We start from the raw sequence: 26421 nt of genomic DNA, 5'->3' as shown, positions 1-26421 counted from the left end.
CGTGAGTTTATGGCGGTTCTTTTGACTCCGCTGTTCCGTAGACTTGTCAGTCAGAACGAGCTTCCGGGCCCAGGGCTGAACGGGCCAAGTTCCAGGAACCGTAGAGGTGGCTTCTGCCGGAAAAGGAGGACAGGTAGCCCTGTATATCCTAGCCAAATGTGCAGTGAAGGTGGAAGGGGCAGCTTAGGGGAGCGGGCGGCTGGGACTCTGCTCCTCGTTGGTCCAGGGCCCCGCCCATTTCCTAGCCCCGCCCCCTTCCTGCTCTCCCAGGCACTGGACTGGGGGACCCGGGACTGAGGCTTTTTAGGGGTTACTGTGGTGAAGTGCCCTTGGAGCGTGCAGGAAAGCATTTTTTCTCAAACTTTAATATACATATGAATTCCTGGGGTCTTGTGAAAGTGCAAATTCTGATTGAGGAGTAGGGTCTGATAATCTCCGTTTCTAATATATGTCCACACGGCACCAATGCTGCTGGTCCCTAGGCTACACTGACAGCAACAAGGGGTTAAAGTACTTGAGCTAGAGGAGTTATTTCTTTAATCTAGCCTACTTGTTTAATGAAGGTTAGAGAGGTAGACTGTCTATGGAAAACAGGCTCCACCGCTGTATTTTCTGCCAACCCCGTCGAGTACCCTCCTGCCCACCTCCGCCCATCACTTTCTGGCCTCCCCTCCTCAGTCTCCGCTCTGTCCACAATGTCTGGGGATAAGATTTCTGGAGTGATTAGACGGGTAACTTCTGTTACAGAAGGAATTTGAGGGTGGTGGATTTTTATTTCTGTCATTTTATCGTAAACATATGTATAGTTGGGCATACCTTTTGCGGTTATACATAGTCGGAGAAGAGAGCTTGAATTCTTGGATTCTACCCACTTCCCCCTGCAAATCTAGAAAAAACATTCTAGATGTTCTAAGTTATTCCCTTATCATTCTTTAATTTTTTTAATTAATTAAATTTAATTTTAATTAAAATTTTACTGGGGTACGGAAGAATGAAGAATGACTACGAACTATAGGTTTCTTTGTGGAATGATGCAATGGTCTGAAATTAGATAATAGTGATGGCTGCACAACTTTGTGAATGTACTAGAAAACACTGAATTGTACACTTAAAAGGGTGAATTTTATGGCATGTGAACTGTATCTCAGTAGTTTTTACTGTCTCCAGTTAATTAAAAAATGAATTTATATGTGCCCATTATAACAAGTCAGAAACATGGAATAAGAAATGATGTTAACTTAACTGGCTCAAATGAAAAACATATATTAAAAAATGAACATCCTCTTTCATCAGCCACCATTACAATCCTTCCCCAAGGTTACTCGTTTGAAGTTTATTCTTCCAGATCTTTCTATTTATTTACATACATTTTTACATAGGTTGGGAATTCATTTTTACCTAAGTAGGATAATAATATACAAGTTGTTCTGCTCAGCTCATTTTTTAAAAATTTTTGTTTGGGGTTTTTCTTTTTCCCTACTTAATGAGATCCTTGCGCACTATAAACATAGCTCTACTTCATTCTTTCTAATGGCTGGCTACTATTCTATAGTAAGGGTATACCATAATTTATTTAACTGTTTTTTTCAAGTAATAGACTGTTTTTTTTTTTTTGCCTTGCCCAGGCTGGAGTGCAATGGCGTGATCTCGGCTCACTGCAACCTCCACCTCCTGGTTCAAGCAATTCTCCTGCCTCAGCTTCCCAAGTAGCTGGGATTACAGGTGTGCGACACCATGCCCAGCTAAATTTTTTTGTGTTGTATTTTTAGTAGAGATGGGGTTTCACCATGTTGGCGAACATGGTCTTGAACTCCTGACCTCCACCTGCCTCAGCATCCCAAAATGCTGGGATTACAGGCGTGAGCCACGGCGCCTGGCCAACTGTTTCTGTTTCTAATTGAGACAGGGTCTCACTCTGTTGCCCAGACTGGAGTGCAGTGGCAAGGTCACAGCTCAATGCAGCCTCGACCTCCCCAGCTCAAGTGATCCTCCCACCTCAGCCTCCTGAGCAGCTGGGACTATAGGAGCACGCCACCATGCCCCACTAATTTTTTGTATTTTTTTATAGAGTCTCCCTGTGTCGCCCAAGCTAGTCGTGAAATCCTGAGTTCATGCGATCCTTCTGCTTCAGCCTCCCAAAATGCTGGGATTACAGGCATGAGCCACTGAACCTGGCCAGTAATGGGCATTTTGATTGTTTTAAAGTTTTCGTTATTTCTCAGCATTTTTTTTTTTCTTTTTGCCCAGAGAAGTGGGATTTCTGTTATTTGGAGAGTAAGTTCAGCATGTGATAAGGTAATTTTTTTTTCATTATGCAATATGTCCATGTAAGATAAGGCATATCTTTATCTAAACCCCTTAATCGGGAGCAACAGTGGAAGCACTTTCTAGAGCCCAGTATCTCTACAATGTTTGGTAGTTTCACTTCATAATTTAGATAATTGGGTTATATTCAAGTATTCAACTCAAGTGGGTATGTGACCCTCTGTTTCATTTTTCAGCAAACTTTTTTTTTTTTTTTTGAGACAGAGTCTTGCTCTGTCACCAAGGCTGGAGTGCAGTGGCGCGATTTTGACTCACCGCAACCTCCATCTCCTGGGTTGAGGAGATTCTCCTGCCTCAGCCTCCCAAGTAACTGGGATTACAGGCGCATGCCACCACGCTTGGCTAATTTTTGTATTTTTAGTAGAGGTGGAGTCTCGCCGTGTTGGCCAGGCTGGTCTCGAACTCCTGACCTCAGGTGATCTGCCTGCCTCGGCCTCCCAAAGTGCTGGGATTACAGGTATGAGCCACTGTTCCTGGCCTCAGCAAACTTTTTAAACAGCTGGTTTAAACAATTAAAAAAATTGATTATTAATTCCTTGCGTTGATCTCCCTAATGAAGAACACCATTGTTCAAAAGGGCAAAAAGAAAAAAGAAAAGGCAAAGAGTTTGGTGAAGCCACAACTCTGTAATAATCAATACTCAAGTGTATTTGCATTACTTTTAAATGTGCCCTAAAATAACATTCTTGAAGATTCAGTATAGCTAGTAGTTAACCATATAATAAAGGTATATAAATTCATATAATAATGTATTTCACATCAGTAAAGCAAGTTCCTAGGTTTACTCTGTTTTGATTGGCAGACCCACATGGTGCAACTTAGTAAATATACTATAGTTTATGTAAGATGTGAGATGACATGTAAGAAGGACATTAGCAGCAGATATGCCTTCAACAAGCATAAGATTGTCAAAACTGAAAAATTTGCATTTTTTTGTATAATTTAGATTTATTAGAAATGTATATTTAATTTTTTTCAGGATGCTCTGGTCCTTTTCAAGCTACTCAGCTATGGGATGGTATTATTCACTCTATTCAGGCCCAAGTAGAACTAAAAAGAAGGAGGCACCATTTACAAACATACAAAGACTGTTTTACTGGTTCTGATGCTGTCGATGTGGTCTTAAGTCATCTTATGCAAAACACGTGCCTAAGTAGCAATGACATCTCTTGTCTTAAAGGAGTTCATCTTTGCCAAGTTCTAATGAATCACAAAGTATTTGAACCAGTAGGAATGAAGAAGCTTTTCAAAAAAGAAAAGGAATTGGAATTTGAAGATTCCAACAATAGTCTCTACAGGTTTGTAGGCAATAAACCATCTTACGATTGTTGCAAAAGACAAAAGGATGCTGAGAATGAGTTCAGTGAAACCTTGAGGTTAGTGTTACCTAAGATACTGTAATATATTTTATTTAGACCCTAGAAGAACTATCTTTATTGAGCTAAACTTGAATGTGTACTTTTTTTCAGAAGCCAATTAAAAAAAAATCCATGTGAAAATCCACTTACACATTTCCTCTAAAACTGGAATGATGCAATAGACTAGAATTAGATAATAGTGATGGCTGCACAACTTTGTGAATGTGCTAGAAAACACTGAGTTATACACTTTAAAAGGGTGACTTTTGGCCAGGCTGGGTGGCCCACGCTGAGGCGAGACGGACAGATCACTTGAGGTCAGGAGTTCAAAACCAGCCCGGCCAATATAGCAAAACCTCGTTTCTACTAAAAATACAAAAATTAGCGGGGTGTGGTGGCAGGTGCCTGTATTCCTAGCTACTCAAGAGGCTGAGTGAGGCACAAGAATCGCTTGAGCTGGGGAGGTGGAGGTTGCAGTTAGCCAAGATTGTGCCACTGTACTCCAGCCAGGGCGACACAGCAAGAAGCTGTCTCAAAAAAAAAAAAAAAAAAAGTGAATTTTATGGGATGTGAATTATATCTCAGTAGTTTTTACTGTTTCCAATATAGCAGCATCTGCTGCTGTAACCAAAAATATATATTATTCCTTTTCCTTTACAACATTTTGTTTTCCTTTAGAGCAAATACAGTTTTGTTTTCTGTTTTGCTTAGTTGTTGAAGACATTATCACATAAATTTTTCAGAGTTTATACCAGGAAAAACTATGTCTTCTAAGGAATGGATATGCTTTCTAATTTTGAAAAATGACTTAGCCAATGTGCTAAAAGCCAAGGTTTTCTGGAAACTCAGAACGAAAAATTTTCTATTCCATCATAACAACTATGTTAACCTTAGAATTAGCATATATGCTTTTCTTCTTTATTTAGAATTCTAATTTGTCCTCTTTTGGTGATAGTCTATTAAATGAATTATTTACATCTTTTATTATAAGCTGCCTGAAATCCTTTTTGGAAATAGAGAATGTATGAATAAATTTTAATACATTAAATATATATTTGAAATTTTGGTTCTGTGTATAATGAAAAGAGCCATGTATTATTTTTTAACAGACCAGAATATGAAATGATTTCAAATCCTCTAGCACAAGAGATTGGTGAGGAAAGAATTGAGAAACTTATTCATACAGTAAATGGGAATCTAGCTGTATGTCCAAATATCACAGTTCAGAAACCTTTTCTCCGGCTTTCAAAAGAAGGTAATTTGTTTTCATTATTTTTTCAGAACATGGTAAGGAAGAACTAACTTCTTTTTAACAGGTTCTTTTAAGCAGTTTCAAGGTCACAGCAAAATAGAGCAGAAAGTACAGTTCCCACATCCCCTTGCTTCCACTCACACACAACTTTCCCCATTATCAACATCCTGCAACCAAGTGGTGCATTTGTTACAATCAATGAATCTACATTGATACATCATTTTCACCCAAAGCCCATAGTTTACATTAAGGCTCAGTCTGGTATTGTACATTCTATGGGTTTGAACAAATTTTTGATGACATATTATCTGTCATTATAGTATCATACAGAATAGTTTCACTGCCCTAAAAATTCTCTGTGCTTTACCTACTCATTCCTCCCTTCTCTCTAACCTTAGGCAACCACTAATATTTTTACTGTTTCCAAGAACTGTTGTTTTAAATGTGATTTAAGTAGTGTATTAGTGTGTTGACTCCCTCCTTCTCTTCCCTGTAGGAGTTTCCTACACAGCAATTACATCAGATAAGACAGGTGAGGCAATATACATCTAATAACACTTAATTCATTTTTTACAATGACCGTGACCAGATTAACTGGAGGTGCTATAGTCTGCACTGCAAGAGAAAACATACGGACTCACCACAGTCCTTAGTATTTGTACTGCAAGACCATCTTCTTATGAGTGTATCCTTTGTCCATTGTATAAACTCCTCCCAAACATCTTCCTACTCTTTCCCTTTCTCAGAACAAACTAGCTAGACTACCGGTTGCACCACTCCTCTTTACTACTTACTTCATCTACTTGTGTTTTTCTCCTTAAAATGCCACTAATGGCAGATAAAAGAGCATCATAGCCAGGGCAGTTAGGAGAGATACATACAAAATTCATTAATGGCCTTTTACTCCATTTGGTCAAACCATGACAGAAGCAAGACTAGCCATGACTTGTACACTGGAGGAGTATGATTTATCAACAATAGTTAACATTGGCATGATAAAGGAAATACAGGGTGCCCAAAGAAAGGGTGTAGAATTGAGAAGAGGAACTAAAAGAGAACTCTTTTTTTTTTTTTTTTTTTTTTTTTGAGACGGAGTCTCGCTCTGTTGCCCAGGCTAGAGTGCACAGGTGTGATCTCAGCTCACTCCAACCTCTGCCTCCCAGGTTCAAGCGATTCTTCTGCCTCAGCCTCCAGAGTAGCTGGGACTATAGGTGCCCACCACCACATCCGGCTAATTTTTGTATTTTTTAGTAGACACGGAGTCTCACCATGTTGGCCAGCCTGGTCTCGAACTCCTGACCTCAAGTGATCCACCCACCTCAGCCTCCCAAAGTGCTGGGATTACAGGCGTGAGCCACCTTGGCTGGCCATTGAGACACAGTTTCACTCTTTCGTCCAGGCAGAAGTGCAGTGGTGTGATCTCAGCTCACTGCAAACTCTGCCTCCCAGGTTCAAGCAAGTCTTGTGCCTCAGCCTCCCTAGTAGTTGGAACTATAGGTGCGTGCCACCATGCCTGGCTAATTTTTTATATATTTATGTATTTTTTGTATTATTAGTAGAGATGAGGTTTCACCATGTTGGCCAGGCTGGTCTTGAACTCCTGACCTCAAGTGATCCACCCGCCTTGGCCTCCCAAAGTGTTGGGATTATAGGTGTGAGCCACCGTGCCTGGCCATAAGAGAACTCTGATAAAGACTCATATTCAAAGGGTAAGCAGCAGAGTCCCCCAAAAGTATAGTTTTTATCTATTACAAATGAAAAAATAACTTTTCCCATTATTTTTTCTTTTTTCTTTTTTTTTTTTTTTTGAGACTGTCGCCCAGGCTGGAGTGCAGTGGCGCGATCTCGGCTCACTGCAAGCTCCGCCTCCCGGGTTCACGCCATTCTCCTGCCTCAGCCTCTCCGAGTAGCTGGGACTACAGGCGCTCACCACCACGCCTGGCTAATTTTTTGTATTTTTAGTAGAGACGGGGTTTCACCGTGGTCTCGATCTCCTGACCTCGTGATCCGCCCGCCTCGGCCTCCCAAAGTGCTGGGATTACAAGCGTGAGCCACCGCGCCCGGCCTATTTTTTCTTGAGGTCATGACGTACCTGTAGAAATTTCTAACTAAAAGTGGATATGATTTATCAGTAAAGGCTCATGCCTGTAATCCCAGCACTTTGGGAAGCCGAGGCAGATGGATCACCTGAGGTCAGGAGTTCAAGACCAGCCTGGCCAACATGATGAAACCCCATCTCTACTAAAAATACAAAAATTAGCTGGGTGTCGTGGTGTGTGCCTATAATCCCAGCTACTCTGGCGGCTGAGGCATGAGAATTGCTTGAACCCAGGAGGCAGAGGTTGCAGTCAACAGAGATCTCATCTTTGCACTCTAGCCTGGGCAACAAGAGCGAAACTCTGTCTCAAAAAAAAAATTTATAGGTAATAATAAGAATAATTTCCACATGTTTTAGACCTTTCTCTGTGCTAAGCTATTTGTTACGCATTTTATACTTATTATCCATGATCTTACAGTAGCCTGTAAAGTGAAGGGTAAAACTTGCATTTTATAGTTAGGGAAACAGAATCAGAAGGATCACGTTTAAAAAAAAAAAAAAAAAAGTGGGCCGGGCGCGGTGGCTCACGCCTGTAATCCCAGCACTTTGGGAGGCCGAGGCGGGCGGATCACGAGGTCAGGAGATCGAGACCATCCTGGTTAACATGGTGAAACCCCGTCTCTACTAAAAATACAAAAAAAAAAATTAGCCGGGCGAGGTGGCGGGCGCCTGTAGTCCCAGCTACTCGGGAGGCTGAGGCAGGAGAATGGCGTGAACCCCGGGGGGCGGAGCCTGCAGTGAGCCGAAATCGCGCCACTGCACTCTAGCCTGGGCGACAGCGAGACTCCGTCTCAAAAAAAAAAAAAAAAGACATAGGAGGGAATGAAAGCTGTCACTCTAATGCGGGTTTTTAAAAGTATTATCCTTATCCTTGTTATATAGGTACATAATGTAACCATTCAAATAGCTGTACCAGTTTTGTTACAAAAAAAAAGCAGTTCCCCACCCTTTCATTCCCTCCTCTCCAGACACAGCCATTTATAACTGGTATCTCTAAATAACATGCTTATATTGTTACTTTATGATTTTTCAGTTTTAGGCACATCCATTAATTTTCTAAAAGGGAAAATGGGGATTTGTGTCTCTTTCCCTCTTGTATCTATCTTACGAATACTTCCCCATGCCCCCATCTTTTAATATAATTAGATTACTTTTATTAGAGCAATACAGCATGTTTACATTATTTTGTCCATAAGAGTTATTCAGAGTTGAGGTCTGTAATAAACCATCTGTTGCTATAACCAAAAATATACATTATTCCTTTTCCTTTACAACGTTTTGTTTTTCTTAGACCAAATACATTTTTGTTTTCTGTTTTGCTTGGTTTTTTACATTCATACACATTTTTGCCTACAAATGCTCCAACACTTATCCAAATCACCTGCTGGGATGCTCAGGTGTATCAGGTATTTTTATCAATTTCATCTTCTTGGGGAAATCCCCTTCATAAGATTTCTCATGTCTCAATCATGTACTGGCTGCCCTCTATACTTGGTGCGTGGTTGTCGTCCTGGTGTCTCCCTTCACCATTATCATGGGGATTACTTTTGCCTCTCTGTTATACCGTAGATCTCCTATGTCCTGTCTTCTGTGCCTTGTTTACTGCTCATTGTAGTGGCACACATTTTCTGGTAGTTTCCTGAGAAAGGGCACATGGGATTTTTTTTTTTTCTTTTTTTTGAGGCAGATTTTTGCTCTGTTGCCCAGGCTGGAGTGCAGTGGTGCGATCTCAGCTCACTGCAACCTCCACCTCCTGGGTTCAAGTGATTCTTGTGCCTCAGCCTCCCAAGTAGCTGGGATTACAGGCACACATCATGACACACAGCTAATTTTTATGTTTTTAGTAGAGACAGGGTTTCCCCATGTTGGTCAGGCTGGTCTCGAACTTTTGGCCTCAAGCAATCTGCCCACTACAACCTCCCAAAATGCTGGGATTACAGACGTGAACCACCACGCCTGGCCTGAGATAATTTTTTTGTTTGTATTTCTAAAATTTTCTTTATTCTAGCCTCTGATTGACAGGATTCTAGGCAGAAATAATTTCTCAAATAATTTTAAAGGTATTTCTCCATTGCCTTCTAGCTTCTTGTGTTGATGTTGCAAAGCCTTGGCTGTGATATGAAGGAAAAGAAAGACCAAAGCCATTCTGATTAATGACACTTTGTATCTGATTTGTTTCCCATCTCCACCCTGAAACTTAAGAGTCTTCTCTTTGTCCCACACTTTCTGAAATTCTAAAGTAATATACTTTAAGGTAAATCTATTTTCACTTACTGGGCTGTTGCAATCTAGAAATTTTTTTTTATTTCATTGGAGATTTTCCCCATTTCTCCCTAACTCTACCTTCTCTGTTGTAATTCCGATCTCTTATTCAGATACTGGACCTTCTTAACTAGTCCTCTAATTTGCATATATTTTTCTCTCTTGTTGTTCATTTTTTGGGATTTTTTTTGCTTTACCTACTAGGAAGTATCTTCAAATTTATCCTCCATTTTTCTTATTGATACCTAAAAACACTTTTCCTTTTTTTCTTCTTTTTTTACTTTTTCCTAAAATCACTTTTAAGTTCTCAGAATTTCCTTTCTTGTGGCATCCTGTTTTTGTTATATAGTTGCCTGTTTTGGTTACCTTTATATCCCTGGCACTTAGAACAGGAGTTTGAGACTGCAGTGAGCTATGATCATGTTATGGCACTCCAGCCTGGATGACAGAGCAAGACCCTATCTGTCTGTCTGTCTATCTATCTATCTATACATTTTAGAATTTCACATGAAATCTCCCGTTTTTATACATTAATTTTCTTCAAAGTACTTTATAACCAAGCGAATCATGGCTCTGGGCCAAATTTAGTCCACAGGCCACTGGCTTGGGAGCTCTGCAAGAAACTTACTGTAACTGTTGCTTTTGTAATTTTGTTAAATAAAAGGAAAACCAGGCTGGTCCAAGTGCAATGGTGTTTACAACTAATTGATAACAATCAGTTACAGATTTCTTTGTTCCTTCTCCACTTCCACTGCTTCGCTTGACTAGCCTTAAAAAATAAAAAATAGGTCTGGCACAGTGTCTCACGTCTGTAATCTCAGCACTTTGGGAGGCCAAGGCAGGCAGATCACCTGAGATTGGGAGTTCAAGACCAGCCAGACCAACATGGAGAAACCCCGTCTCTACTAAAAATACAAAATTAGCTGGGCGTGGTGGCGCATGCCTGTAATCCCAACTACTCGGTAGGCTGAGGCAGGAGAACCGCCTGAATCCGGGAGGCAGAGGCTGTGGTGTGCCATTGCACTCCAGCCTGGGCAACGAGCAAAATTCCATCTCAAAAATAAATAAATAAAAACAGGCGAGGCGCAGTGGCTCACGCCTGTAATCCTAGCACTTTGGGAGGCCAAGGCAGGTGGATCACTTGAGGTCAGAAGTTTGAGACCAGCCTGGCCAACATGGTGAAACCCTGTCTCTACTAAAAGTACAAAAATTAGTCTGGCATGGTGGTGCACGCCTGTAGTCCCAGCTACTCTGGAGGCTGAGGCAGCAGAATCACTTCAGCAGGGGAGATGGAGGTTGCAGTGAGCCGAGATTGCACCACTGCACTCCAGCCTGGGCAGAGTGACACTCTGTCTCAAAAAGTAAGTAAATAAATAAAAATAAAAATAAAGTAAAAACAAAGTATTATGATGATGGTTAGGGTGATGAAAAACTTAACAGGAACTTAACAGGAATGACTGGAAATCCAAGATAAAATTAGCCTAATACTGTATTTTAGTTTAAAAACAATGAACTGGCCTGGCGCAGTGACTCACGCCTGTAATCCCAGCACTTTGGGAGGCCGAGGCGGGCAGATCACTAGGTCAGGAGATCGAGACCATCCTAGCTAACACGGTGAAACCCCTTCTCTACTAAAAACATGAAAAATTAGCTGGGCATGGTGGTGGGCGCCTGTAGTCCCAGCTACTCAGGAGGCTGAGGCAGGAGAATGGCGTGAACCTGGGAGGCGGAGCTTGCAGTGAGCTGAGATCACGCCACTGCACTCAAGCCTGGGCAACAAAGCGAGACTCCATCTCAGAAAAAAAAAAAACCAACAAAAAAACAAAAAACAATGAACTACAATTATCTATTGCTATAAATAGAAGGATAAATAATTAGTAATCTCTTCTCTCAGATGTGTAATATAAATTATAAGCATGACTAGTAGTTTTTTATATTTAGAATTAATATTGGCCTTAAGAGCTAGATAATATATCTTTATAATCAGCATAACAGAAAATAAAATTAATATGGCTCATAACTGATGTTTGAGATCAATCTTGAAAAATCATAATATAACAAATGTAAATTATCTAAGCATTAAATTAACCCATTATATTACTACTGAACTAGTTTTGCTTTTGTATTTAGAAATAGAACGATTTTATAATATTGGTTGAATGTGTATGTTTTATTTACCAATCTTGATCATTGCATTGCTTTCCTTTTCAAGATGTTTGGAAAGAACAAACATTATTATGTCTTCTTCAATTGATTCACTTTCCATTCTTGGACAATATTTTGGAGCCTCCAGTTAAAACACAAAATCTTCAATTAAACAAAGAGGAAGATCTTGTTATCACTAACACTTGCCTAGACAGAGAACTTATTCCAAGCTTATGTCTACCTGAGTAAGTGACCATTTTTATTGTCAAATAATTTATAAACAGTTTTTTTCACCTATTTGCTCTTGGTATTTTAAGATGTGAGAAAATATTCATGTTATAAGCTGATACTATCTCTCTTTTATAAATTATCATTATGAATCCTCATTTGATCTAACAAAGCCATTGGTCATGACCTATAAGGTCATTGGAAATCAGAGTGGTTTGGTTCATACAAATTCATTTATATGTCAATCATCTTCTCCCCGCACCATCCAAAATTCTGTCATTTCCATTTTATTACCCTAAATAATGTAACCATCCCAGTTTCTACCAGCTTATTTATCCCTGCCCTAAAAGAATCCATAGTCTAGAAGGGGAGACATACACGAGAGAAAAAATTATAATCTGAGAGATAAGCCCTATCATAAAATTGGCCTAATTTGTAGATAAGAGATTAAAGGAACCCTGAATGAGGCTCCTTTCCCTTTTACTCCCAACCCCAAGCTATTTCTCACTTCTGAATAAAGCAGCTGCTGGAAACTATAGGCATTAGACCTTGAGTACTGTTGGGATTCCAGCAGGGAGAACTGATAATAGTGCTTCCTCCCATGTGAGCCAAACAAGAAAAGAAGATTAGACACCAAGGCTGAGGACCAGAAAACTTCAGATCTTGTGAATAGGTTAGTGATCAGAGACCACTGGACCCTCTTAGTCGACTATGGTCCTGTTTGTACATGGCAGATTTCTCTTATTCGCAGTAGGCCAAGAAAGACCCAAACAAAGGGCTGAGTCTTCCTGCCCTTGAGTCAGGGATAGTATAGGGACACCAGAAAAGAAACAGGATTTCCTGCCTCTGCAGGAAACTCACAGCAGCCAGACTGCCTTAAAAAGCTTCCAGGCAAAAAGAGCAGGTTATCTGTAAGAGAAAAGCAATCGAACTGTCATTAGTCTTTTCATCTGCAATACTAGTATCTAGAAGACAATGAATCACACATATTAGGCAAGATGTACTATTCATCTTTCAGGAGAAAAAAAGAGAAAGGAGGAAAGAAGGGCCAAAGGGCCTGTAATCCCAGCAACTTGGGAGGCTAAGGTGAGAAGATTGCTTGAGGCCAGGAATTCAAGACCAGCATGGGCAACATAGTGAGACCCTGTCTCTCTAAAAAAAATTTTAAAAATTAGCTGGGCAAGACAGCACATGTCTATAGTCCCAGCTGCCCAAGAAGCTGAGGTGAAAGGATCGCTTGAGCCCAGGAGTTGGAAGTTAGAGTGAGCTATGACTATGTCACTGCACTCTAGCTGAGTGACATAGCAAGACCCTCTGTCATATTTAAAAAAGAGGAAAGAGAGGGAAGGAGAGAGGGAGAAAGAAAGGAAGGAAAGGAGAGAGGGAGGGAGAGAGGAAGGAAAGAAAGATATTTGAGGATTTTGAAGAATTCAGGCCAAGCACAGTGGCCCACACCTATAATCCTAGCACTTTGGAAGCCCAAGGCAGGTGGATTGCTTGAGTCCAGAAGTTTGAGACCAGCCTGAGCAACCATAGCAAAACCCTGTCTCTATACAAAATACAAAAATTAGCCTGGCGTGGTGGTGCACGCCTATAGTCCCAGCTACTCGGAAAACTGAAATGAGAGGATTGCTTGAGCCCAGGAGGCAGAGGTTGCAGTGAGCCGAGATCATGCCAGTGTACTCCAGCCTGGGCAACAGAGTAAGACGCTGCCTCAAAAAAAAAAAAAAGTCAAAAAAAAGGGACATACCATTAAGGGAAATTACAATAAATACTAACCTATCTTGGCAAAACCTGGGGGTTGGGAGGGCAGCAGATATGGAAAAGGGAGAAATAAAGGCCTTCCAAAGGAGTCACCGGAGGGCAGGGGAGTGACAGGACCCTAAATTTCTTATCTTATTATGGTGGGCAAATAAGAAAGGGAAAACAATGTGTGGTGGAGTAAACAGTACATCTGGGTTGGGGAAATAATTTGGTATCCTATTTTCAAATAATAATAGAACCATATGCATCTCATCAGAGCAGGAAAAGGGAGGGGAACTACTAACAAAATTAGATATAAATAATAAAGGGTTCATTAAAAATCATTTTAACTTCTTGAAAATAAAGGTCCATAAAGGTGTGGTGGTATTCAGTAAGGAATACAGCCATTCCCTCTCATATAGTCCTTCACTCATCCAGCGAAATGTATTGAAATGCTTCTCCCAAAAAATAATTTCTTCTTTAGATTTATCTAGCTTAAATAAGCCAGATTTTATCATGTTTTATCTAATAGTGCTTTAGTTAAGTGGAAATGTTAACCATTGCTTTATTTTGGTTTGCGTTTTCCCTCTAGGATCGATAACTGGCTTAATGTAGCAATTGAATGCTTGGAGATTTCCCTGACCAGTTAATAGTTACAGTTAGTCAGCAGTTAATGCAAAATAGAAATGAAGAGACAAGATGGAACAGTCAGAAGAAGATACTCTTTGATGTCATAGCAAAATACCATGCTCAAGAGAGAGATTGCCTATTAACCGATGAGTATTTTGATATTCATTCAGGAATTATTGAACTTTTAGGTAAGATAGGATGTTTATATTTTAATTTTTGGTGTAATAAAACATTTTAAAATATACAAGTTGAAATAGAAAATTGTGTATACTATATGAGTATTACATTTTAATATTTTTATTCTATGATGTCAAGGTACTTCAAGAAGTCTTGTTTTACTTCACTACTATTGTCTACCTTGTAAATTCTATTATCAAATGTAACTAATATAGTATAGTGCATAAATCTAAGGCAGTACATCACAGGGACATCGCAGGGACATTCTAAGAAACATGATATAGCTGGGAGCGATGGCTCACACCTGTAATCCCAGCACTTTGGGAGGCCAAGGCGGGTGAGTCACCTGAGGTCAGGAGTTCGAGACCAGCCTGGCCAACATGGTGAAACCCTGTCTCTACTAAAAATACCAAAAATTAGCCAGGTGTGGTGGCAGGTGCCTGTAGTCCCAGCTACTCGGGCGGCTGAGGCAGGAGAATGGCGTGGACTTGGGGGGCGGAGCTTGTAGTGAGCCGAGATTGTGCCACTGCACTCCAGCCTGGGTGACAGAGTGAGACTCTGTTTCAAAAAAAAAAAGAAAGAAACATATGTTATAGTACAAGGATTTAAGAACCGAGGTACCTAGAAATACTAACTTCTGAGTTGTTAATTTGATGACCTTTTAGCAAAATAAAAGTTGAGTGACATAATATGTCATTTTTTAGCTATGTAAGTGGCCATATAATTTCATGTTAAAAACAAAATACTGTTTGATAATGCTGGATATAGCTACATCGCATATTACATAGAATTATATAGATAATTTCCTGTGTTTGAAATATTCCATAATAAAAAATTTTAATTGTAGAAAAGAACCTGCAAACTAATACAACATTGTAGCATTTTAATTGACTACTAAGTAAATACTTACTATACTCTCCATTTTTCATCCTATGCTTTGTTTTCTTTGTAACCCATATAACAGAAAATGAGAAAAGAGCAGAAGCACTTGAAGTAATACAACTATATCTAAGATAGCTGTTGCTGAACGTTAGAGAAGAATTACAACGGCTACTTACTTTTATGGCGATGGCATCAGAGCGCAATGCCTACAAGTTGCAAAAACCGGTGAAAAATTTTGCAATAAGTTTTACCATTTTTTTGCTATTTTTTCCTTTAAAAACCATTTATACTAATTTTAATCTTTCTGTTTACAGTATGATAATAAAACAGTGGTCCTGAAAACTCTTGCCAAATCAGTTTTGCAAACCAAATCATTATTAAAAGTGCGGGCAGAATAACTGGTCTGGTTTCTACTGGAGTACCACTCTGAGCTCTTCAAGGTATCTCTGGCATTTTGCCTGGGCACATTTATTACTAAGCTACTTGTGTCAAGCAGAAAAGCAAATCATTCACTTAGTAAATAATTTACTAAGTATTTATAATGTGCAAAGTTTAAAGAAATGCTGACTCCCCACACCCACAAAGGAGAAGGAAGCAGACTTAAAACCGTTTTGTTGGCTGGGCACAGTGGCTCATACTTGTAATCCCAGCACTTTGGGAGACTGAGGCACATGGATCACTAGAGCCTAGGAGTTTGAGACCAGCCTGGGCAACATAGCAAAACCCCATCTATACAGAAAAATAGCAGGCCAGGCACAGTGGCTCACGCCTGTAATGCCAGCACTTTGGGAGGCCCAGGCGGGTGGATCACCTGAGGTCAGGAGTTCGAGACCAGCCTGGCCAACATGGCAAAACCCCATCTCTACTAAAAATACAAAACTTAGCCACATGTGGTGGCGCGTGCCTGTAATTCCAGCTTCTCAGGAGGCTGAGACAGGAGAATCGCTTGAACCTGGGAGGCAGAGGTTGCATTGAGTCAAGACTGTGCCACTGCACCCCAGCCTGGGCAACAGAGCAAGGCTCCACCTCAAAAAAACAAAAAAGCCAGGTGTGGTGGCACACACCTGTGGTCCCAGCTACTAGGGAGGCTGAGATGGGAGGGTCAGTTGAGCCCATGAGGTTGAAGCTGCAGTGAGTTGTGATCACGCCATTGCACTCCAGCCTAGGTGACAGAGTGAGACCCTGTCTCAAAACAAAACACTGAGGAGTAGCAGTAGCATTAGTAAAACATGGTCATATTCTTATTTTGAAACGTTTTTGAAGTAGATTTTTTTTTTAGTCTCACTATTATATTTTAGTACCAGACAATAGTATGAATACTTTTAATGGTGTTATTTCTCCAAAGCCTCTATAAAGAATTCTTTTTCTTCTGTTTTCTGGCTTAAAAATGTGTCTAGCTGGGCACAGTGATACATGCCTTTAACCCCAGCTACTCTGGAGGCTGGGGTGGGATGACTTGAGCCCAGGAGTTTGCAACTAGTCTGGGCAACATTGCAAGACCCCATTTTATTTTTAAAAAAATTTTTGTCTCATGTCATAATGCAACATATTGATCCAAATTTTGTAACAGTTCTGTGACCTTTACTGAACTTTTTTCCATTATTTACAAGAAAAAGGTGGTACTAAGTATATACAATAGAGACAGTCCCCATTAACATTAAGCATTAAAAAATGTTTCATTCGTGAATTTTGAATGAAACATATTTTAAAAGGTCATTTGTAAGTCAATTGTTAGGTACTCTACACCTAGTTTTTCATCCAAATAAATAAATAACAGATGGTAGTAAGGGCCCAGGTTATATAAATGTTTAATGCTACAGTCACTAAAGTAAAATTCTCATATATAGTTTTTCTCATATGTAGTTTACCTGCTAAAATGGGTCCCAGATTTCAACTAGCAATTTAGAAAGAACATTTCTCTCCTCTCTCCTCTTCTGTACTACTCGGCCTGTCGACCTGCTTTCTTCTTTCTCACTCTACCCACTCCTCTACATAAACGAATCTGCCTCTTTCCTACAGATGGTACAGACATTAGGAAGGATTTTTTTTCATCTTTCTACCTCCCCCTTCATGTTCAAACTAGCAGTGTCATAAGGAAACATACTGGTTCAGGCCAGGTGCGGTGGCTCATGCCTGTAATCCCAGCATTTTGGGAGACCAAGGCAGGTGGATCACTGGAAGTCAGGAGTTCAAGACCAGCCTGGCCAACAAGGTGAAACCCAGTCTCTACTAAAAATACAAAAAAAGTAGCCAGGCGTGGTGGCAGGCACCTGTAATCCCAGCTACTTGGGAGGCAGAGGCAGGAGAATGGCTTGAACCCGGGAGGCGGAGGCTGCAGTGAGCCAAGGTCACGCCGCTGCACTCCAGCCTGGGCGACAGCACAAGACTCCATCTAAAAAAACAGAAACATACTGGTTCAAATTTTGTACCAGGCCACAAATGGAGAAAAGGAACTTGACATGGGCTGGAGGAAGTGGAGGTATGGGAATCAGGAAGCAGGGAGAAGGGCCCTGATGGTTGGTTTCTAGAGATTAGAGGCTGACGTGTTTCAGGGAGGCTGAGGTGGGGATATTTATGATAGGAGCTCTCGAACATGCCGTGCTTGTTCCTGTTACAGGGCTGTCCCTGTGCTGTCTACCTTTGGCCACTGCTTTCACTCTAGCCTCTTTCTCTGCCTTGTTGTCATAGTGGCACTTATCACTACCTGAGATTATATGTATTATGTATTTGCCTATTTTTTTGTTGTTGTTAAATTGTCTTTCTCTCCTATGAGAATGTAACTTCCCATAAATTCGGGAACTTGATCTACTCATTCATCACCTGTAACAGTACCTGGCACATAACAATCACTTACTCAATTTTTATTGAATGACAGAATGAAGTAAAGGGGACAGCATCATGGCTGGAAAGTGACAGGACAAGTAGAAGCTAATGAAAAGGTAGCCTGCGAGCCAGGATGAAGGCGCTATCTAGATGTGATCTTCGGGATTGGTAGGGCTAGGGCATGCCCTCTGTAAGAGTATTAGTCAATGGATTGTTTCTCCAGATACGTGTAGTAATCTGGGATTATCTTTGGTGTAACCAAATTAGAAAAGGAATATATACCTATTTTGTTTGGGGGTTTTTGTTATTATTATTAGAGACGGGATCTCACTGTGTTGCCCAGACTGATCTTGAACTTCTGGACTCAAGCAATCCTCCCACTTCACCCTCCCAAAGTACTGGGATTACAGGTGTGAGCCACCACGCCTGGCCTATTTGCCTATTTTAGGAGAATAATTTTAATGTATTTTAGAGCTACTATTTACATATGGACTGTGTAATTACAATGTAATGTTATTTAAATAAATGCTGTAATTAAAGTACAAATAATTTTTATTGTTATAGGAGAACATTTCACTAATGATGGGTTAACCTAATTTTAAATATAGTACATACATGAAAGCAGAAAATAAGATTTTAAGAGTGCTAAAAAAAAATAGGCCGGGCGCGGTGGCTCACGCTTGTAATCCCAGCACTTTGGGAGGCCAAGGCGGGCGGATCACGAGGTCAGGAGATCGAGACCACGGTGAAACCCCGTCTCTACTAAAAATACAAAAAATTAGCCGGGCGTGGTGGCGGGCGCCTGTAGTCCCAGCTACTCGGAGAGGCTGAGGCAGGAGAATGGCGTGAACCCGGGAGGCGGAGGTTGCAGTGAGCCGAGATCGCGCCACTGCACTCCAGCCTGGGTGACACAGTGAGACTCCGTCTCAAAAAAAAAAAAAAAAAAAAAAAAAATTCAAGAATTTATAATTCAGAGGCCTTCTACCACCCACCCTTTCCACTCATCTACAGTCCTCTCCCTCTACTCATTGGTCAAAAATATTGAGATGTTTTTCTTTCTATGTTGAAATGATGGCTAGAAAAAAATCATATTAAATATTTGAAAATACTTCTTTTGTGTAGACACCAGTTACTTTATTGGATCTGGTTAGTAAGAAACGTAAGAAGCTTCTACATGGAGAATATGGAGATGCCATATCAGGTATGGATTCCAGCCGTTAAGTGACTGTTGTGGCCAAATGAGTTGGGAAGGCATCAAAGATGAGTATGTAATAAATATATGTAAAATGTTGTAAAAAGTGGTTACAGTAAGGTTATTTTTTTAGTATCTCCAGGGCAGGTTCTTCTCTAGTTCTTTTTTGAAACCCTTTATTTACCTTTTCTACTAAGAAGGCAGGAACCTTCTGTCTCTCACTGCTGCTCCCAATTCTCACCTCCCCTTCGATTATCACCCACGTGCGTGCTTCTTTGCTCCTGTGCTCTCTGTTGTGTCTTCTTCTGACTCTCTCAGATTCTTTTTCTTGTTTTTCATCCTCTCTCCCTTGCCCGCTTCTTTTCTAGGGGAAGGATCAAATTTTATAGAGGAGTAGCCTGGCCTCCAGTTGAATAGACTCCATGATTCTTTTCATTCAGTGTCTTTAGGCTATTGATCTTATTCTTTAACTTATAATTGTTTAAAACTATAACGTATTTTTAATCCAAGTTTATTAAGATTGTCATGCAGGAAACAAAATAGCCTAATAGGTATATCCGTGAGTGCCAGCACCAAATTGTCTGGGTAAGTCATTTAACCCCTTTTTGCCTCAGTTTCCTCAACTACCAAATGGGAATGATAATATCTATTTATTGCGCAGTTAAATATTTAATATTTATGCTATTAATAGGATATTAAATATTCCATTAATATATAATGCTGGTTGTAATTAATTATGATTAATATATCTGAATTAATATGACATTATCTGACACATATACTGAGCCCTACTATGTGTCAGAAACTGTGTTGAAGATTAACATAGACTTATGAAATTATTTAATCTTCACAATAATCTACTGTGTAGACATATTAATATTATTATTATTTGATTTTATAGGGAAGGTAACTGAAGCTTAGAGAGGTTATGTAACTTGGTGAACTAGAAAGATCGGTGACTTTTTTTCTTTAAAAAAATGTTTCAGGGGTTGTGGCGGGGGAAAAAATGATCCAAAGGCATTATTAATTGTTGTAAAGAACATTTACAGAGGAGGGCAAGTACATGCTTGAATTACTTGGAATTTCTCAGCTAATAGATGCTATTTTCTCTCATTCTCTTCTTCAAATACAGAGTATATGGCAACAAGTATGTTGCCACATGCATCCTATTTGATGTAATTAAACAATGATACTAATGAAGTATTCTGAAACTAGGACTTAGAATCTTTTGGATTAATTTAACCTTATCTGGCTAATTTCAAAACAAACATTAATTGGCTGCCATTACTGCATTATCTTTTCACATTCAACTTTTCATTACTTTTGACTTTTGAGGAAAATAGAAGGATTGTCAGCATTTTACTCTTTATTTCTATTCAACAATACATGCTAGGCTGGGCGCGGTGGCTCATGCCTGTAATCCCAGCACTTTGTGAGGCCGAGGCGGGCAGATCACCTGAGGTTAGGACTTCGAGACCAGCCTGGCCAATGTGGTAAAACTCCATCTCTACTAAAAATACCAAAAGTAGCCAGGTGTGGTGGTGCATGCCTATAATCCAAGCTACTTGGGAGGCTGAGGCAGAATCACTTGAACCCAGGAGGCGGAGGTTGCAGTGAGCCAAGATCGTGCCACTGCACTCCAGCCTGGGCGACAGAGCAAGACTCTGTCTCAAAAAAAAAAAAAAAAAAAATACACCAAGGGGAGATTATAAATATAAGTGTTTTGCACAATGCCATATGCTACAAGTACTTGGAAAGTGAAGAGTTTTCTGATAATATTTTTCCCTAAATAGCTTACCTATTTTATCTCTTCTTGAAGCTTATCTCTTAGTAAAACTGTCAGAGTGTATCAGTAAACAACTTTAAATTTTTAAATTGCCTCCATGCTTTGTGTTATATGTTTTTTTTCTCTGTAACTTACTTGAAATTTCTTTTCTTTTCTTTTCTTTTTTTTTTTTTTTTTTGAGACAGAGTCTCACTCTGTCTCCCAGGCTGGAGTGCAATGGTGCATCTCGGCTCACTGCAACCTCTGCCTCCTGGGTTCAAGTGATTCTCCTGCCTCAGCCTCCCAAATAGCTGGGAATACAGTCAAGCACCACCACACCCAGCTAATTTTTGTATTTTTAGGTAGAAACAGGGTTTCTTCATGTTGGCCAGGCTGGTCTCGAACTCCTGACCTCAAGTGATCCGGCCGCCTTGGCCTTCCAAAGTGCTGGGATTACAGGCGTGAGCCACCGTGCCTGGCCTGATTACTTGAAATTCATGAGTATTGATTTAAAATGCTTCTGAAAGCCAGGATTTGTCTGTCCATCTATTCATTCAGTTATTCACCTAACATTTTTTGAATCTCTACAGTTGTGCCAGAACTTGTATAAGCATCACAAAACGCAAAGATGTGTAAGATAATGCCCCTGCTTGCAATAAGCTCACATTCTAACATTCAAAATGACTAGCACATAGTAGATGTTCAATAAACATTTGTTGACTAAATTCAGTGAAAAAGTTGATGAATGAGAGAGAGCCGTATCAATGAATCATAAAAATCTGACAGGGATATGTTCAAGCCAGAGGAGATTATGGAAGCTTGGAGGAGGATTACCTGACCACCTAGTCTGAGGGAATCAAAGCTTGTAGAAGAGATAATGCATAATAGGAGTCTTAAAGAATAGGAGCTTAAAGAATTAGAACAGTGTGAGCAAAAATAGGTAAGCACTACAAACAGCAGTCAGGCATAAGGCAAAACAAAATGAAACAAAAATGACAAAAAAAAAAAAAAAAAAAAAAAGCCAGGCATGGTGGCATATGCCTGTGGTCTTAGCTGTTTGGGAGGCAGATGTGGGAGGATTGCTTGAGCTCACTAGGTCAAGGCTGCAGTGAGCCTTGATCATGCCACTGCACTCAGCTTGGGTGACAGAGTGAGATTCTGTCTCAGAAAACCAAAACAATTTAAAAATAAAAATAAATAAATAAAAAGAAACTGCTGCCAAGGAGATAGCAGAAATTGAAACTAGAGAGATTGATAGGTATCATCTTATGAAGGGCCATATTTAGCTACCAAGAAAGTCTCTAGGCAGTTGGAAAGGCATTAAAAATTATTTTTAAGGAAGTGATACGACCAGATTTGTATTTTAGATAAAGAGTGCTGGCAGCAGTGTAGAGAATGGATTGACCTGGAGGACTGGAAGCAGTCCTGGTTGGGAGACTACTATGACAACACAGTGAGAAATAATGTAGGCCTGTACAATGCAGAGGCATGAGGGATGAAGAGGAAGGAACAGTTTGAGAAATATTTAGGAGGTAAAATTGGCAACAGTTGATTTCACTTGTGGGTTAGGAAGAAAAGTGACTTGGCGGGATGCAGTGGCTCATGCCTGTATTCCCAGCACTGGGAGGCCGAGGCAGGCAGATCACTTGAGGTCAGGAGTTCGAGACCAGCCTGGCCAATATGGTGAAACCCTATCTCTACTAAAAATACAAAAATTAGCCTGGCATGGTGGTGGGTGCCTGTAATCCCAGCTACTCGGGAGGCTGAGGCATGAGAATTGCTTGAACCTGGGAGGTGGAGATTGCACTGAGCCAAGATCTCACCAGTGCACTCCAGCCTGGGGGATAGAACGAGACTCCATCTCCAAAAAAAGAAAAGTGACTAAAATATGAATCTCAAGTTTCCAGGTGGGGTGACTACCACCAATTCAGATAGAAAAATAGAGAACATATTTAGGGGAATGATGGAGTCTGTTTGGGGCTTTTGATTTAAAATAAGCATGGGGCCAGGCGCAGTGGCTCACGCCTGTAATCTCCCAGCACTTTGGGAGGCCAAGGCAGGCAGATCACAAGGTCAGAAGTCCGAGACCAGCCTGGCCAACGTAGTGAAACCCCATCTCTACTAAAAATACAAAAATTAGCTGGGGATGGTGGCGCACACCTGTAGTCCCAGCTAGTCAGGAGGCTGAGGCAGGAGAATCGCTTGAACCCGGGAGGCAGAGGTTGTGGTGAGCTGAGATTGCACCACTGCACTCTAGTGTGGGCAGCAGAGTAAGACTCCATCTCAAAAAATAAATAAAATAAATAAATAAATAAAATAAGCATGGGACGTTGTGGTTGAGATTTTCAGCAGGGCGACTAGATGTACAATTTGGAAGTTTAGGGGAGAGATAGGAGCTAAAAATAAATATCTGGGTTGGGTGCAGTGGCTCAGACCTGCAATCCCAGCACTTTGGGAGGCTGAGGCAGGAGGATTGCTTGAGCCCAGGAGTTCAAGAGCAGCCTGGACAACATAGTGAGACCCCATCCCTACAAAAATAAAAATAAAAAACTAGCCGGGCAAAATATAAAAAATTACTCAGCAGGATGAGGCAGGAGGATCGCTGCAGGAGGTCCAGGCTGCAGTGAGCCATGATCAACGCCACTGCACTCCAGCTGGGGTGACAGAGCAAGACCCTGTCTCAAACTCAAGACCCTGGCTCATGACTGTAATCCCAGCACTTTGGGAGGCCAAGGCGGGCAGATCACAAGGTCAGGAGATTGAGACCATCCTGGCTAACATGGTGAAACCCCGTCTGTACTAAAAATACAAAAAAATTAGCCTGGCCTGGTGACGGGCGCCTGTAGTCCCAGCCACTCAGGGGGCTGAGGCAGGAGACTGGCGTGAACCTAGGAGGCAGAGCTTGCAGTGAGCCGAGATCACGCCACTGCATTCCAGCCTGGGCGACAGAGCGAGACTCCGTCTCAAAAAAAAAAAAAAAAAACCATAAAATAAAATTATATTTTATGGCATTTTGTGTATATATATATATAGAGAGAGAGAGAGAGAGAAAGAGAGAGAGAGGGAGAGAGAGAGACGCCTCTGCCTGTGCTAAGTAAAGGTTCAAGGATAAAACTTGGACACCAATAGTCAAGGGGTGAGTAAAGAGGAACCTATGAATGAGAGAAAAAAATGTTAGGAAGGGAATGAGAAGAAGTCATGCCCGTGAAGCCAAAGAAATATAACATTTTAGGTTGGAGGGTTCCATGTATTGGAAGATCAGAACGGTCACTGAATATGTGGAGCCAATTAGAGCTATCTTAATCACTTGAGAGGCAAAATCCAGGTTGCAGTGGGATGAGAAGGATAGAATGGGTAGAGAAACGAAGAGTGGATGTATGATGAGAAGGGGAAGAGAGGAACTGGGCAATAACCCAGAGCAGTGCAAGGTCAAGGGAGAGATTTTAGCATACTGATGTGCTGAGAGGAAGGCATCAGAAGAAAGGGGGTATTGAAAAAAAGAGATGCTGGTGGAGGCAGGCCCTGGAGGAGGCAGGAGGTAATTCGTTTGAGGGCATAGGATCAAGGGTTTTCCTGGAACAGGAGAAGGAATTTTAGAGTAAAGGTGAGTGTATATGGATGTAAATAAACGTGTAGTGCCAAGGGTAGGAAGTTGAGGGATACCATTGAGTAATGAATCCATTTTCCTTGATAAAGTAGGAGGAGACAATATTGTCTGAGGGTTTACAGGGGAAGCACTGAATGGATGACATGAGAAGAAGGGAATAGTTTGAAATAGATGCTTAGGTGATGGTTAAGGGAGTTGAGAAATTTTAAGTACAGGGATTGATGCGTAATTCTGAGCACCACATAAAGCAGGAGATTCTAAATTTTAGTGGTACCGATTAGACGGTATTTTTTTTTCAACACTTAATAGTACCCCCCCTTTTATCGGTGGTTTCACATTCCACAGTTAGAAAATAGCTGAGTACAGTACAATAAGATATTTTAAGAAAGAGAGACCACACTCACATAACTTTTACTCTAATATATTGTTATAATTGCCCTATTTTATTATTGGTTATTGCTGTTAATCTCTTATGATGCCTAATTAATAAATTAAACTTTAATATAGGTATGTATATATAAGAAAAAACATAGTACATATAGGATTTGGTACCACCTGCAGTTGGAGGCACCCACTGGGGAATGTAGCCCCTGGGAATAAGGGTGAATTACTGTATTTCCTTGAATGTTGGAGTGGACACAGTAGATGAGAGCATTGATTAAGAGCTGGGATTTTGCTTTGTCGCGTGTTGCAGAAGGATAGGTGTGCAAGAGAATTAAGGACACATATTGATGAAGCAGTGGTTCAAGTGTTCAGATATGTGATGGACTCAGGATGGGAAAGAAGAAATGCTAGAAGTATGCTAAAACTGGCACATCAAGGTTTCATGTTCTGAGACTGAAGAAAGTTGACAGAGAGCCAAAGGCAGCATAGCATAGTGATGAAGACACCAAGCCCCAGTAATAGACAACCCTGGGTTCAGATCCTAACTCAGCTACTTTCTAGCCATGTGGTCAAGCTTTATTTCTTTACCTTTAAGGTATGGCTGAAAATAATAGCTACATATCTACAGCTTAGGATACTGGAGATTTAATGAGAAAAAGTACCAAAAGGTTGACACATGGTAAGCATTCATTGTAAGATATTATTATTATTTGAAAAATGTAGATTCTGAGTAGAGAGTTGAGTATAGGGGCGTAAGTTTTCAGAGGCAGTGTAATTCCAGGCTATTTCCATAGGTGTGTCCTATTATAGTGAAGATAGGCAAAAAAAAAAAAAAAAAAAAAAAAAAAAAAAAAAAAGCCCTGATACTAATGGCCTTCAGGATTTCAAACATTAACTCTGAGAACTGCTTTGGTGAGTATGGAGGCAATGGTGGCTTCCTCTGTAGATCAGCATAGGTTGACTGTACATACTAAGACAGCTCACAGAGCAGTGTGAAAAAGCGATGCTACAGAATTCAGACATTCTTTGTTCATGTTTTGAACATGCCTTTAACTTATTGGCCATGTCACTTAAATTTTTTATGTATTTCTCTTGAAACTGGGATACTAGTTTCTTGCTTCTCTTGCTTCTAGTTATTTTAGAGACCAAATAATGTATGTAAAATAACATCATGTATGTTCTGCTAAAGTAAAAGCACTTTTGAAAGAAACTGTGGAACAAGAAAGCCTAGGCACATGTAACATACCATAAGACCAGTTTGGATAAGTACAGTTTAGTTGGTTTTTTAACTTGCTTTTCCAGTGGTGCTTTTCTTTTTCTTTTTTTTTCTGTTTTTTTTTTCCAGGCTTTACATTTTGCCAACCCTTGACATACAAGGAGTTTGAAAAGCAGAAGGGAAGGACAATTCACTATCTACACCAGTTGGCTCTTGAGATTAATAGTAACCCCAGCATCTCTCTGAAACGAAAAAAGAAATTAATTAAGGAATTTCAAAAACACCATCCAGAAGCTTTGAATTAACATTTCTGATACAAGAAACTACAATTTGT

At 40.4% G+C, this 26421-nt stretch overlaps 1 protein-coding gene across 1 annotated transcript; it reads left to right on the top strand.

Annotated features, from left to right (window-relative positions):
- The first annotated feature begins 9 nt into the window (after nucleotides 1-9).
- Nucleotides 10-25564, top strand: DEPDC4 (DEP domain containing 4). Its single transcript, XM_055240077.2, is given in 10 exon segments — nucleotides 10-133; nucleotides 3305-3701; nucleotides 4793-4938; nucleotides 11508-11685; nucleotides 14004-14041; nucleotides 14044-14229; nucleotides 15183-15325; nucleotides 15415-15540; nucleotides 19046-19124; nucleotides 25467-25564. Coding segments are annotated over 10 exon segments (1455 nt in total). The 3' UTR covers nucleotides 25505-25564.
- Nucleotides 25565-26421: the final 857 nt, after the last annotated feature.

The sequence above is a fragment of the Symphalangus syndactylus genome, chromosome 13, assembly GCF_028878055.3.
Source record: "Symphalangus syndactylus isolate Jambi chromosome 13, NHGRI_mSymSyn1-v2.1_pri, whole genome shotgun sequence".
In the NCBI taxonomy this organism is placed as follows: domain Eukaryota; kingdom Metazoa; phylum Chordata; class Mammalia; order Primates; family Hylobatidae; genus Symphalangus; species Symphalangus syndactylus.
This window is presented reverse-complemented; position numbering and strand designations above follow the sequence as displayed.